Below are 14,363 nucleotides of genomic sequence, written 5' to 3'. Positions count from 1 at the left end.
TGAAATCCAAACTCTTGAAACAAAACACTCAAATACACCATTATTTATATACTACCTACTACCTGCACATACCAAAGTCTTCTACATAGATTTACTTTTTAGGTTAGAAGTTGTTTGTTCACTGTTTGAACACAGGTAGAAACACTGAAAAACAACAGACACTGCTGCTGTTATAGCGAAAGCATGCCTCTTACCCTCTCCATGGCATCTTGATTGTAAGACAAATAATACAAGCACATGGAGACCCCTGTTGCTGCCATGGAAGGACGAGGAATCTCCAGCAACTTTTGCACTCCTCCATGAGCAACAAACTCCGTTGCAAACTTATTGTGCAGCAGCAATGATGCCAAATGCTAAGGAAGGATAAAAGCAGATTAGACTGGGATTCTTCAAACTGTCATCAATTCCATCCCCCACCCCACAGGAAAACAGATGGCAGAAGAAACACATGCTCTGTGGTTTGTCCACCTTATTTCCTCCTCCAATTACGTCTAACTGCAGAACATAGTATTTATCCCAACAGCAAGAGCAAAAAAGACACCATAACTTTGTATTACACATCTTGAAAAAATACAGGAAAAGTGGAGCAACTTAGAAACTATCCAATTGGCCACCTTAAGTCTTCTTATTCTTTTCATACTTACTCGCCATTATCACCAAGAAATATTTAAATTTGCATTCACAGTTCGTAAATGCCACATTGCTGGCAAGAAGAATGTTACAAAATAAAGTTTAAAGGCTATTGTTAAAACCAAAGTCTGCAGCTGCACTGAAGTTTACTACACATTCCTGTATTACCAACACCTTCAGAAGGAACAGTAAGAACTGTAAGAAGTAAGTAAGTAAGAAAGAAGGAACAGTAAATCCAACCCACTCCCAGCTGAAATAACCTACAACTTTGGTAGGAACACTGCTCCTTGTAAACAAATCCTCAGGCAAGTGACAGTGAAATGAGGAGACAGATGATGCTTGGAGGATCAGAGGCAGAGAAGTTACCACGACAGACAGAAAGAACACACAGAAAAACACAACTTGCGCTGATCCACTGCAGGTTTGGCTTGAATAAGGTTATTTTCGTGGTTCTGTACCTTGGCGAGGTAACCTTAAAGACTAATCACACAAAACTATTGTATTTCAAACATTAAGCTCAGAGATGTCATGCTGGGGCTTCTGGGAATAAGACACTTACACTTCTTACCCCTCACAAATGTCCTATGAGAAGAGAAGCAGTGGAACAACTTGGGAATGCTGTCTAAGGGCAACAGGGACACAAGCGTTTGACCAAAAAAAGAATTTTTATCCTCTTATTTTAGGCAGATGGCGGGAGAAATTAATGGCACTTCCTGCACAAGTAAGATCTTCTCATCCCTTCCCCCCCTTTTTTTATTTTAAATACTTGAGAGCTATAAAACCAAAACCACAACGCATTTAAGCTGAGTGAAAGCCAATTTCAACTCCAGGGAATGCACACAGGCCTAAAGAAGGTGAGCATTTGCCTTTGCCACAAGCAGTAGACATACATTCAATCCTTTTACAATGTTTATGGTCCATTTTAGACCATACACATTATGAAAGTAATTTACCTTAAGGGCCTCAAAAGTGAGCAGCACATCGTTGGTTTGCTTCAGGTCGATGTAATACATCATCAGGTCCCTTGATCCCAGTTGCATAAAGATGGGTAGCAGCTGAGAAAAAGAGTGGGAGACTAGCTGAATGTTTTATGGAAAATACAAGATCTCTTTTGGTTTTTACTCTCTAAAACCCCCAATTTTCCCCTATTAGCAGATACCTGTTATGAGAGGTCAGTGGTAACCAGCTCCATCCATAGGAAGCAATAAAGGTTAACAGACCTCTTGTAATACATCTGCTGACTGCAGCAAGGTGCATGACAGCTGCCACACGGAAATCTTAAGACTCTCCTTCAAGTGCGGCTATGGCAAATCCACACAGATACCACCCTGGCGATAGGTTCCACTTTCCATCTGTGCAAAGACAACTACCCAACAACTGAACAGAAAAAACAGGAGAGCAGGGCAACAAACCAAAACCCTTTGCATAATTCTTTGTGTAACAGCTTTATAGTATTAATTCCTATTTTTATATCCTATTATTGCTGGCATATGAAGTAATCCAGTCAGCATGCAGGGTATTAGGGGGATAATGGTTTCTCTGGCTCTCACAGAAGCAAGGCACACACGTGCACTTATAATGTATATCACAAAGCAAAACTGTGTTGCTTTATTCTATTTCAAATTGAGCTAAACCACATAAAAAAAAGATTAGGCCTGCAGACCTATGCTAACTTAAGGTTTATGGTTAAGGGAAAAAAGGAAACACACTTTGGTAAATCTGGCACTGCCCAACTACTTTGTCCATTTCAGCAACAACAGCTCTCAAAAATATCTGCATAACATCGTAATTCCTACAGAGCTTAAACCACTTCATTTTGAATTTCAAGTTCATTATTTCCTCAGACTTTTAACTGCAAGAGTCTCTCTCATCCCCAGAGGAAAGATGTCTGTAATTTCAAAGTGACTTGCCCTGTGCCATCTAAACCATCACCAAATTTAACAGAAACCAGGAATAAAATACCTACTGCCATGCTCCAACTACTAGACCACACACCTGCTGGGCTCCAGTTTGAGTATTACCAAGTAATACTGAAACTAATGACTTCACCAATTTGGAAGTCATCAACAACTCCACATAGGTTACCGATCTCCTTTGCATCAAGCAACATCAGAGTGATATGAGAGTTCTGCATATTTATCTCCACAATACCACTCAGTTTTGTCAGGAGAATTCAAGCACAGGGTGCTTCCTCCCACCTTCATGTGCTCACCTCTTGGTACTCCCCTAAAGGAGTCAGGTATTGAAGAATTAGCCTCTGCTCTATGGCGGGAGTCAAAGGGTAAAGTGTATAATTAGTGCCAATCACCCACGGGGACATTTCTGACCAGCTGCTGTTGGACAGTTCAACAAATATCCGCTCTGGTTCTGAAGTGGAGAAGCCCAGCTTCTGCTTGGCCTTCCGGAAGCCGTCTCTTTCATGCTGTTTCCCTGATTTGCTTTTTCTCAGTCCTCCATCATCTAGCTTTGTAGCAGAGTTTACTCTGCTACTGGTCTTATGACTTGAATCAAGATGAAAGGAGATATCCACATCACCAGTAACTTCCTCTTGCTCTCCATCTACCGCCATCTCCCCATAATCCATATCCACAGCTTCTTCATCTAGAGGCAGCAGAGGATCTGACGGCACTTTCCGAGGACTGGGCCGCTTGTTTTCTTGTTTTGTAGTCATTTCAGTCACCTGGAGCTCTCGTAGACGCCGAAGCACCAAAGCCACCTGTTTCACAAAAGCAGCATGCATAAGAACACACTTCTTGCTTTGGTCATGCAACTCACACTGGCTATATTTTTTGTTCTTATCATACAACCAACCCTGCAGCATAAAGCGTGTAAATAAATGCTGTGGTGTACATTTGCCCAGAGAAATAATGATTTCAAAGTGACTAAGAAAATTCCAATCCTTTTTGCTACAGCTACTTTCATTTTGAAGTATTTGCACCTCATCTCCTGCATGAGAAGGAAGTGGTTTAAAAGCCATTAGAAGCAGATGAGCTATACTGGTGCTAACAGAATCACATACCAGCTTGCACCATCCCTCCTTTGTCTCTGCCTAGCCTAAAGGCAACATTCCCTTTGAAATACAGCAGCTTTGACAAATTGCAGGTCCACACAGCCTAAGGTCATGCTTTTACTTTTAAAGGTTTTATCTGTGCAAGAATTAGGATTCACCTATGCTTCAACACACTGTACACTGTCCTGGGAGACAAATTTGCCTACCCTATTTTCTAAAAGTCATCTCAATTGCTGGTAAACATCATACAGAATCAACACTAAACTGGTAAAAGGTTTAGTATTGAAGTGAATGAAATTTCATATTAAGTTGTTCCCATGTTGATTTACCTTTCATTTTAAAATCCCTGTCTGGTACATAAATCACAACATGTGACAGTTACAGATGTAAAGGTTCTGAAAATGTTTCTTTAAGGAAGCTATGAACATGAGTCCCATTAAAAAGCATTATTTGCCTTCTTTCCTAGGTTTCCACTACTCTTTTTAGCACAACTGGTATAACAGAATAATCACACCGCATGCCCCAAGCTCAGCAAATGGGGGAAATCAGTCAGAAAAGGATGGAAAGCATGAGCTACTGACTCGCACAGATATTATAACAACCACTCTAAGACTCACATACTAACTCATGTATGTGAGCACCCCACAAATGAAATAATTAAAACCCAAACAAGGTAAGGGAATCTGCCCTCTAAAAAGGAAAGTGATGGAGAGATCATTACCAGCTGTGAGTTCTCATCCCTGTAATTTGCAGCAATATCTTGGTTTTCCATTGCTCCTCCTAATAGCCCTGTTGCATATGTCCTTAGTGGCTGGTCGGCCTCCCGTGCCCACTTAAAGAGATTTTCAACTATGCCTTCCTAGAATGAAGAAAATAAGAAAGCAATTCCAACAGTTATATTCCATTTTTAACTTCTCAGTCCCAGGGAAAACATCTGTTGGTAACATTTCTCCCCATCTCTAGTAATGACCGGGCTACATTTCCTACCCATCATGTAATTAAGTAAAAATATATGAAACCAGAAAAAGAAACAAATTAACATTTTAAGCTGCATAAAACTATTGCCAGGCATAAGATCTTTGGAATTGGGATTTGCATACCTGCAAAAGCGCTTCTGAAGAGGCCAGTCAACCTACTGCCTAGGAGGCAGTTAAACACTACAGGTATAAATTGATGAGTTGAAACAAACAAGCCCAAAGCTCCTGTTGGTTTCACCAATATAGAATCACAGAATCACAAAACAGTTTGGGTTGGAAAGGACTTTGTCGTGGTTTAAGCCCAGCCAGTAACTCAGAACCACGTAGCCACTCGCTCACTCCCCCCCACCCTTCTTCCTCCTCTTGCTCCCGAAGGGATGGGGAAGAGAACTAAAGAATGTAACTCCCAAGGGTTGAGACAAGAACAGCCCAGAAACTAAGGTATAACATAAACCACTACTGCTACCACCAATAATGATAAGGGAAACAACAAGGGAAGAGAATACAACCGCTCACCACCCACCGACTGATACCCAGCCTGATTCAAGAAGCGATCTAGCCCTTCCTGGAAACTGTCCCCAGTTTATATACTGGGCATGGCGTGCTGTGGTATGGAATACCCCTTTGCTAGTGTGGGTTGGGTGTCCTGTCTCTGCTTCCTCCCAGTTTCCCCTCCTCCCTGGCACAGCACGAGACTGAGAAAGTTCAGAGTAAACATTACTTAGCAACAACTAAAAACATCAATGTTATCAGCATTGTTCCCAGGCTGAAAGTTAAAAACACAGCACTGGAACACAAGAGAAAAACGACTGCTACTGCTGAACCCAGGACAGACTTTAAAATCATCAAGTTCCAGCTCGCTGCCACAGGCTGGGTCACCTCCCAAAAGACCAGGTTGCTCAAAGCCCCATCCAACCTGGCCTTGAACACTGCCAGGAATGGAGCATTTACCACTTCCTTTGGCAACCTGTTCCAGTGCCTCACCACTTTCACAGTAAAGAACTTCTTCCTTATATCGAACCTGAACTTACCCTGCTTAAGTTTAAACCCATTCCTCCTTGTCCTATTGCTACAGTCACAGATGAAAAGTCCCTCTCCAGCATCCTTGTAGGCCCCTCCAGATACTGGAAGGCTGCTCTGAGGTCTCCACGCAGCCTTCTCTTCTCCAGGCTGAACAGCCCCAGCTTTCTCAGCCTGTCTTCATACCGGCGGTGCTCCAGCCCCTGATCATCCTCGTGGCTCTCCTCTGGATATATCTCCAACAATTTATCAGATTTCAAAGAAGCCACATTGAACTGACACCAAGTAGAACGGAATTTGGCTAAATATTACGTTTCACTAAAAGCTTACTAGGGCTAAATTGAAAAGTCTTAAATGAGCAAGCTACCTGGTGCCAGAGGAACTCTATATACTAATGACTAATCACTAGCCAAAAGAACAATTCTCCACAATGTTTGGAGACGAGAGAAATGCATGCAAGTATACCAATCTGTACATATGAAGATCTTCATGTTAAATATGGTTAACAATTTTAATAGCAACACAATCTGCAGTGTTCAAACACAGGCTGCCAGGCACCTTTTCTTAACTAGGCTGGATGTTATTTAAAATTTAAAGCAGTCAATTGAAAATACAATGGTTTAGAAGGAAAGATTCCTTTTTTACCTCACTTTCTCTCTCTAAATCATTAATGGATGTTGAAACATCACACAACACATCATTATCGTGACACGAACACTGCACATAATTTGAATCACAGGTACAATACAATAAAAAGATCAATTAAAAGTAATAAGGAGGACATACATTTCAATGAGAACTCTCAGCTTACAGATTTTTAAAGAGTTGTCTGTTATATATTTAAAGAAAACTGTATTATTATTTAAATGCTCTGAGATGTCATCAAAAAAAAAAAAAATTAAGCTGATGAGACAGAAGGTACCATGGCCACCAGAGGGCCTCTTCCCTGCCAGAACAGCACCCTCTTGAACCGGATCCCTGAGCTACCCTGGAATCTCCTGCATACATACAGGAACCCAAAGGGCCCTAACAGAACTCTCTATATTCATAGAACCGCAGAATGGTTTGGGTTGGAAGAGACCTTAAAGTTCATTTAGTTCCAGCCCCCTGCCATGGGGAGGGACACCTTTCACTAGATTTGGTTGCTCACAGCCCCATCCAAACTGGCCTTGAACACTGCCAGGGATGGGGCAGCCACATTATCAAGTCCAAAAAACAGTCCTTAAGTGTAAAACTTAAATGAAAAACACACTTTCAATTTACACAGAGATTTAGTCTGAAAGAAACCTATATATTCTGCAAGTGGGGAACAACTGCCTTGTTAATTTTTTTGGCCTTGCAGCCTTAGCTTTTGGGCAGATCACAAAGACCTCAAATTAAATTCAATCCTTCACAAAGGGAGCACATTATTACTTCATTTTATCATGCTTTAGAATTCACATCTGTATTTCCAACACTAAAGAAATTAATTTAGACTTTTGTATAAAGCACTACCTGATTTCCAAACTTCAGAAAAACATTACATTAATTTTTAGATAGGGAAACTGTGGCTCAGAAGTGAAATCTTTCTCCTCACTTTCAACTCTCTGTGCATTCCTTCAGAAAACCACACTTGCCAACACAGAGAAGACCGATTCAGCTGTCCATCACAGCTCCAGATAATCCCCACAAAGCATGTGGGGATTTCAGACTGCTTAGTTAAAGCATGACTCGCTTATCAGTTCGCTCTAATACTGCTATTGCTCTGCTGTAGCTGGGGATTACTGGACAAGACTCCTACAGCAAGTTTGCACGCTCTATACAGCCTGTGCCATTCACTGGCCTATAAAATAATTTGAATGACATTTCCCAAAACATTACACTAAGTTCCAGCTCCTCTGTTTGAATCAGTCCTGTTATACCTTAATAAATGTGAAATACCCAAGATTTGATCACTTGAACGTGCCAAGATCAAAAAGCTGCGAGCAGATTGTCTCACAGAGACAGGATTTTAACGTGGCTTTTTACCAGTTTCTCTTACAGGAAAGACCACCGTAGCACATAATTCACCAAGGTTAAAAAACAGGTCTTAGATACCTTTTCCTGAAAGACAACAGCTGTTTCCAGTCCTGGCATGATATCCAGAAGAAGTCGGCAGGCAGCTGTGTTTAATGGAGGTTCTCTGCTTGTCATCACATAAGCATTCACTAGCTAGAGAAGATCAGGAACATTGGTTTGAAATTCAACTCTGAACAAAACCAGTGCAGTGAAAGCCTTACAACTTCCACAGCAGTAAAATGATTAAGTGAGAAATGTCAGTATGCAAACCCTGGATCTTAAGATGACTAAACCTTAACCTGCTCCCCTCAGTGCCACACAAATTGAAATTACTTCTCAGAGAAACAGGATTCCCCTCTGCTGTGCACCAACTAAATACCTAACTTGAACTGATCTGTAAAGACAAGTGCCCATAAAAAACTGCTGTTTAGTAATAGTGCAAACACAAAAACACAGTAGCTAAAAAAGTCATCATAAAAATAGCACATTTTTAATGGCATCTATGTTTGCTTATTGCTTGCAGTTTAAGACAGAAAGCTACATGCAAGCAATCTGTCAGAATCTTACAGCAATGTCAAGTGCTTGCAGGGATGTGAGGCTACCAAAAATTCTAGCTAGTAACTCGTGTTAGAGTACAGCAATGCAAGAGGGAAGTCAAACTCTTGCCTTCTAATTCTCTGTATGAGTCTTCTAGAGCTGACATACTCCTCTGCTTCCACAGGCAGTCCAGCATTTCCAAATATTCTGAGATAAGGCATTGGAATTAGTGGTATTAATTTCCCTTACAGAAATTAATTATGTTTTTAATCTTGTATTAGAGAACCTACGGTCATTTTTAAAGAGATTGATAAGCCTTGAGAAGAGCTAATTCAATTGTTGCTACACACATTCCAGCACTCCTGAACAGCTCATGAACTTCCTCTTCCTTGAGTCCCTTTAACAGTGGCAAATCAGTTGCACTTCAATCCATTTTAAAAACCACAGCTATGCAAGAGCTAGTCCTGACAGCAGGAAAATAAATATTAAATAAGTAGTGAGGTTAACCAGCACAAATTAAACAAAAATGATAAGGTGATGTCAGGGACTCATATCGTAGAGCAACACAGAACTGACAGATAGAGCTCTAGAGCAAACCTACCGCGTTCATGAAATCATCATTCTTGAATAGTATCCTCAGTAAGTGACCAAGCATGCACTCTGGGTCTGCTCGACCTGTGGGAGAAACAGGAAGAGATTTAGCCATCTACCTCAAGATGTCAAGATTAACACTGAACTGCTATCTTCAGATTGGTTGTGGAATAGTCTAGTTAGCCAGACCTCTCTCAGAAGGAGAATTACAGAAGAAATCATATGAATTACTCACTGACTTAGCATTTTTTTTCTAGCAGGCATTCCATCCCTAGAATGCCTCCTAGTCAAAGCACGACACATTTTAGTGGTCCAATGGTATGAAACTGGCATTTTCATACATTGAAGATGCAGATGTCAGGCAAACTGTTCCAGTAACTTGTAAATAAGTCACCTCAAAAAAAAAAATATCCAAGGATAACAAGATAAAAAGCATCACTGTACATAAAAACTGCCCGATATCAGCACAACAGCACACATACCCAGTGCAAAAGCAGTTTCAGACCTTGATCAGCAGTAGGTACATTCAGGGTAAAATTTTTTTACACTTAAATATGAATTACCTGGTATCCATTGTGACAAGAGTTAGTGCTGCCAAAACCATTCAGGACATCTTACCTGGGTGTCGGTCATCAAATGGGTCCGGATCACCTTTCCGATACTCTTCAGTCTCTTTCTCAATCAGCTCGGACATTCTGCAGAAGGAATGACATCAAGTGAGCAGAATTCACACTGTCTTCTCCTAGTGCACAGCTCTTCACAATAGCCTATCTGCTGAAGTGCTATAAAACAGCTCATCAGCTTTCATTTGAACAGTATTCAGTGCCACTAGAGGAATTCAGACTGTTCACAATAGAGGGGTGAGAAAAGAGACTTGCCACTAATATCTCATTCCCCCCATTGCTGTTCCAAAACACACTGAACCCATATTAACATACCAGTGATAACACAAGCATGATACTTTGGGTGGCCAACACCTCTTACTTACTTATGTTAGAGTCCTGGTGACGTTCTGTGACACAAACTGTAGAGAACTAAAGTAAATAAAGGGCTCGAGTAGTACTTCCCAACACCATAGTCTTTCTTTTGCAGCAAATCAAGTCCTGAAGAGGCAACTTAGTCCCCTCTCCTATTCAGTCTGTGCAGGGGCACCTGCTCAAACTGCCTACACACCTACACAACTTTTTTTTATTTATGCATATTATATTTTGATATTATTATATTTAATATTGTGTGATAGTAAAAGTATTTAATATTTAATAGTGTTGTGTAATCTCTATTCAGCATATCCCTACAGCTCCATCAAAGCTCAACTTTTTAGCATGTGTCAGTTACTGTAATGGGTAAGACAAGGAGAAACTCAGCCATCTCCCTATTCATAGACCTTCAAAACACATTAAATGCTCTCCAGACCAGGAAAAAAAAGGCTATACCCTCCCTTAAAATGAGAAGCAGCCTCATCAGACACAAGAAGTCCTATACTCCACTTAGAATGGGCAGTAGGGGAATTAATTATTATTTTTATTTAAACAAAATCAAGAAGAGGGAGATTATCTCATGGTCAAGCAATAAATAATTCCATACTCATCCCCTGTCCTTCTCCATAAAGTGTTACAGCAGAAATATATGCAGTTTGAGGGGAAATAAAGAGCAATATTCAGTAAGCAGTAGCAAATTAAATCTTATTTCTTTGGTATAAGACCTCGTTCCCTCCCTCCTACTGAAATCTAGAGTGGGGTGCAGAGTCTATGTGCAGCGTAACATTGTAAAACAAGTTCTTAATACCTTGAGATCAGGATTTATTACAAGGGAGGGAGAACCACTGCAAAAACATTTGTCTTTTGCAGAGGATCTCCCTTACAGAACGGCACTGACTTCTCCATTCTGGTTACTTTCCAGAAAATACCCTGTGCTCCTGTGGACAATTAGAGGGAAGAATGTTACTTGGTCCTGCCCCTGCGAACTACACTGACTTGCCCACATGACAGAGGATGGTGTTATGAAGCCTGCCCAGATTTCAGGAACAGCAAATTAGCTGATCAGGAATGAGCAGAGAACTTTCCTGCTTGTCTCTGATCTCTCTTTCAGCATACTGTTTATCCTATGGGCTTCTAATATTTACTTTTAGTAAGCCTGAATGTGAGGAGATGGAAATTGTGTCCCTTGCTAACAGGTGGCACAGCTTGAGCTCTCACGATCTGCTGGCAAAAGCAAGCTACTTATATACTTCTCTGCCAGCTCCTCTTTTTTTTTTTTTCCATAGGAACTAATAGCTTGAGAGGTGTCTGCTGACAGACAACTGGGACAAATGGGGAGTTGAGAAGCTGCACCCTCAGCTTGTCAGGTCTTTTTAGGTGATAATCAGCATTTTGACAATGTGCCAGAAAGGACAGACAAGCAGCACGGAAAGTGAGCATAACATTCTCATCAGTCCATCCTGCTTAGGTAGGCAGCCAAGCAGCATGCCAGCTGAAGCTGCCAAGTGGTTTCAGGGACGACAACATTATCACAGCCTAGATGAAACAGGCTTGTGAATCACCAGTTATAGGGGGGTTGAGACTATTAGTCACAATTGCTTGAGCAAAAATAAAAAAGCATTGCCTCTTCAAAATTTACTTTCAAAAGGGAAAAAAAAATAAAACACAGGCTTGTTTACAATACCCTTCTCTTAACTAACACATACAAAGGTGGTGTGTGAAGTGATTCGGATTAATCTATCTAGATCAACAGCTTTGTCAATTCTCAGTTGAAGGAGCAGGAGAGTCAAACAACAGTGGTATACATAAAAGCATGTCAATCTTCCAAGACTCCCAGGATCTAGAGGGCATAATATAAAACAATTCTAACATTGCATTAATTCACCATTAATGACCAACCTGAGCCTTTACAACAGACTGCAACAGCATAAGATGCTCTAGGATCCCCCACCACAACACACTTGGTTTGCGGAGATGAAGAATGATGTTAAGCTGCTGATTTACTCCCTTTTTGAAAAGGGCTCCAGGGATGCAGTGAGGATCTGACTCCCAGGATTTGCCAGAATGGTAGAACACAACTCGCACACAGACTATGAACTAATGCTCTTGCAAGATCACTTCAATCTGCAACATTTTGAAGAATACATATACACTAAATATCTGTTGCTTGCTGACATGCTTTCTAAGCAACTTTTTCAAATCCTACCTTCTGACACTCCAGAGTTCATAAATTCAGGAAACTGGCTTATTTGGAAGCGACAATCAGCTGTGACCTATTGTTGTTGTTCTTGTCCTGTGACTGCCAAAATACTCACTACTGCCCATCCACATATGCTACTTCAGCATCACATTCAGCAGATCCCCATCCACACAGAGAGGTTTTCTTCTATTTAGCTCAGAAGGAGGAAGGAAGCAGAAAAATGTCACTCACCAACAAGCATGACCACAGCTTCCTCTACCTAAAACAATATTCAAGGGCATTACTCTGCATCAGGACACCAGCAAGCTGCAGTTGGGGATTCCAATTATCAATTCCAGCAAACTCCTTTAAATCTATGCTGTATCTAAACCCCTCTCCTCCAGACAGACATATGGCTTTCACTGATACCTGAAGCACTGTAAATCCAGCTTCTGCCAGAGCCAGTAGACCCCCTTGCTATCTACCACAAATAAATCTGTATTATCTCCACTGAAGCCAACATACCCAAGCTTTCACCATCCATAACCACTCTGCCTGCTGCACAGAAACCTTGGAGAGCCAACAGCGTTATCAGACTTGTCTGGGCATAAGTAATGTATGGAACTCAAGGAGCTGAGGGGGAGCAAGAAGTGCCAGACTGCTATAAACACAAGAAAAGACATGTTTAATTTAAACGTCTTTAAATTTCTTAGACTATAGTAAATTTCTGCTGTTTATGTCTGTAAGAAAAAGCCTTGAAATAGCACATGTTTCCTTCAAGACACAATTCAGACAATACACAAAGATACACCAAAACATGTCTCATGATTTTCAAGAGACCTACTCATTTTCAACTGTTCAGGATTGCCTTTCTGCTGCTCATCTCCCTCTTCTGTGCTGCTATCTTTAAAACGTAGCAACAGCACCCTAGTGGTGCCCACTAGGTGAGGCATGGCAAAGATCTGTGCAAAGAAGCTACGCCAGATTCCTGTTCCTTCCATCCAGTGCCAGCTCAGGATCTGTGCACTGACTTGTCTGACCAACAATGCAGAACAGAAACCTGGATTGCTCTTAATGTACAAGTGCAGTTAAGTCTCTCTGCATATACTAGGCAGGCCACAGGTCTGCCACCAGCAGCATGAGGAATTGGGTGGAATTTCTGTGAATCTCCTGTTAAAGCAAGAGTAATATCAGTTTATCCAAGACATAATACAATTGACAATTCAAATGATTCTCTTGTAATAGAAGAGGTCTTATAATTAATGGTGTTACTGATACCTACACAGCTCCTTAGTTATTTATTGGTCCAGGGAATATTTTCCTCATAGATACAGTACAACACACCAGCCAACCAACATTCAGTTTAAAAATAATTATTCAAGTTTTAATATTTCACTTTAAACATGCCCTATAAATTTCAATAAAATCTTTCCAATATAATCTCTTGAATTCATCCAAGGAGTTGCTCTCGCCCTTTCATTTAATCTGACCAATGTTACACCAACCATAAACCCCAAACCACCACTCTGCTGAACAACATTCTCATAGCTTTTGATCTTTATCAATGTTTTACAAGCTCTGGGTGAAGACACTGAAGTTATTTCAACTATTTAATGATTCCCCTGACTTCTATTATTTCGGTGAATTTAATTTATGTTTTAGAGACACTTAGTGTAAATTCCACACAATACAAACCTTACCAAAAATTGTGTGTATGAAACACCACACTTAAGAGCTCAACTTTCAAACCAAGAAAATTAATTACCAACAGGTAATCAGGTATGTAAAAATCGCAAGCAAAAACATGGTAAAAGCTGCTGTCAAGTATCTTCAGATATTCAGTGTTAGGAATTTATTTAACAGATCTTACCTGGTGAGAATAGGGACCATGTCTTGCCCGCTGCCATGTTCTTTCTCCCATTGCTCAAGCAAAGCAGTGAGCTCAGCCTTGGAGTCCACATGCCCAGATCCTGAAGTCATGGCTTAGCCTAAGGCAAAGGTAACACCCAAAAAAGAAGAGGGGGCTGTAAAAAAATGAGCAAGAAATCCCATACAGTTTAGCTATATTCATTGAAATAATCTAAACCAAAGTTTACATGTCATTGGGAAGAGGCAAGTCAGCAACAAGGAGTGAGAATGAGAAGATTAAGTGACTGCTGAAGTTCACTTTCAATGTTGGAAGTTCCGCTTTAGTCCTTTGCCTGAAGAATAAAGAACAAGCACACACTTTGAGCACAAGTCTTAACTGGTATATGACAACCCTGACCATGATGGGAAGAATGTACCTAACCACAGGCGTGCTCAGTACTGAAGCTTTTTAAGCTCTACCTTAATGCCATGAGCAGACCTCAGTTAGCCTTTTGCTGTTGCTCAGGGATTTACTCAAGAAACAACAAAGTTAGGAC

General features: G+C 40.8%; 1 protein-coding gene across 4 annotated transcripts in view; it reads right to left on the bottom strand.

Annotated features, from left to right (window-relative positions):
• Positions 1 to 14,363, bottom strand: part of DCAF1 (DDB1 and CUL4 associated factor 1) — a 56,018-nt gene that overhangs the window by 36,646 nt on the left and 5,009 nt on the right. For all 4 annotated transcript variants that reach the window (XR_009963122.1, XR_009963121.1, XM_062610182.1 and 1 more), the window contains exons 2-9: positions 13,829 to 13,946; positions 9,421 to 9,497; positions 8,813 to 8,886; positions 7,714 to 7,827; positions 4,362 to 4,499; positions 2,843 to 3,346; positions 1,584 to 1,685; positions 195 to 353 (exon numbers count right to left, since the gene is read on the bottom strand). Coding sequence is in view for 2 of the 4 variants with exons in the window: in XM_062610182.1 (XP_062466166.1) it covers positions 195 to 353; positions 1,584 to 1,685; positions 2,843 to 3,346; positions 4,362 to 4,499; positions 7,714 to 7,827; positions 8,813 to 8,886; positions 9,421 to 9,497; positions 13,829 to 13,938 (1,278 nt within the window). In the remaining 2 variants the exon portion in view is untranslated. The remainder of the gene's footprint in view (positions 1 to 194; positions 354 to 1,583; positions 1,686 to 2,842; positions 3,347 to 4,361; positions 4,500 to 7,713; positions 7,828 to 8,812; positions 8,887 to 9,420; positions 9,498 to 13,828; positions 13,947 to 14,363) is intronic.

Source organism: Pezoporus occidentalis, unplaced genomic scaffold, assembly GCF_034315485.1.
Source record: "Pezoporus occidentalis ecotype Australia unplaced genomic scaffold, CSIRO_AGI_Poc_V1 ctg145, whole genome shotgun sequence".
In the NCBI taxonomy this organism is placed as follows: Eukaryota; Metazoa; Chordata; class Aves; order Psittaciformes; family Psittacidae; genus Pezoporus; species Pezoporus occidentalis.
This window is presented reverse-complemented; position numbering and strand designations above follow the sequence as displayed.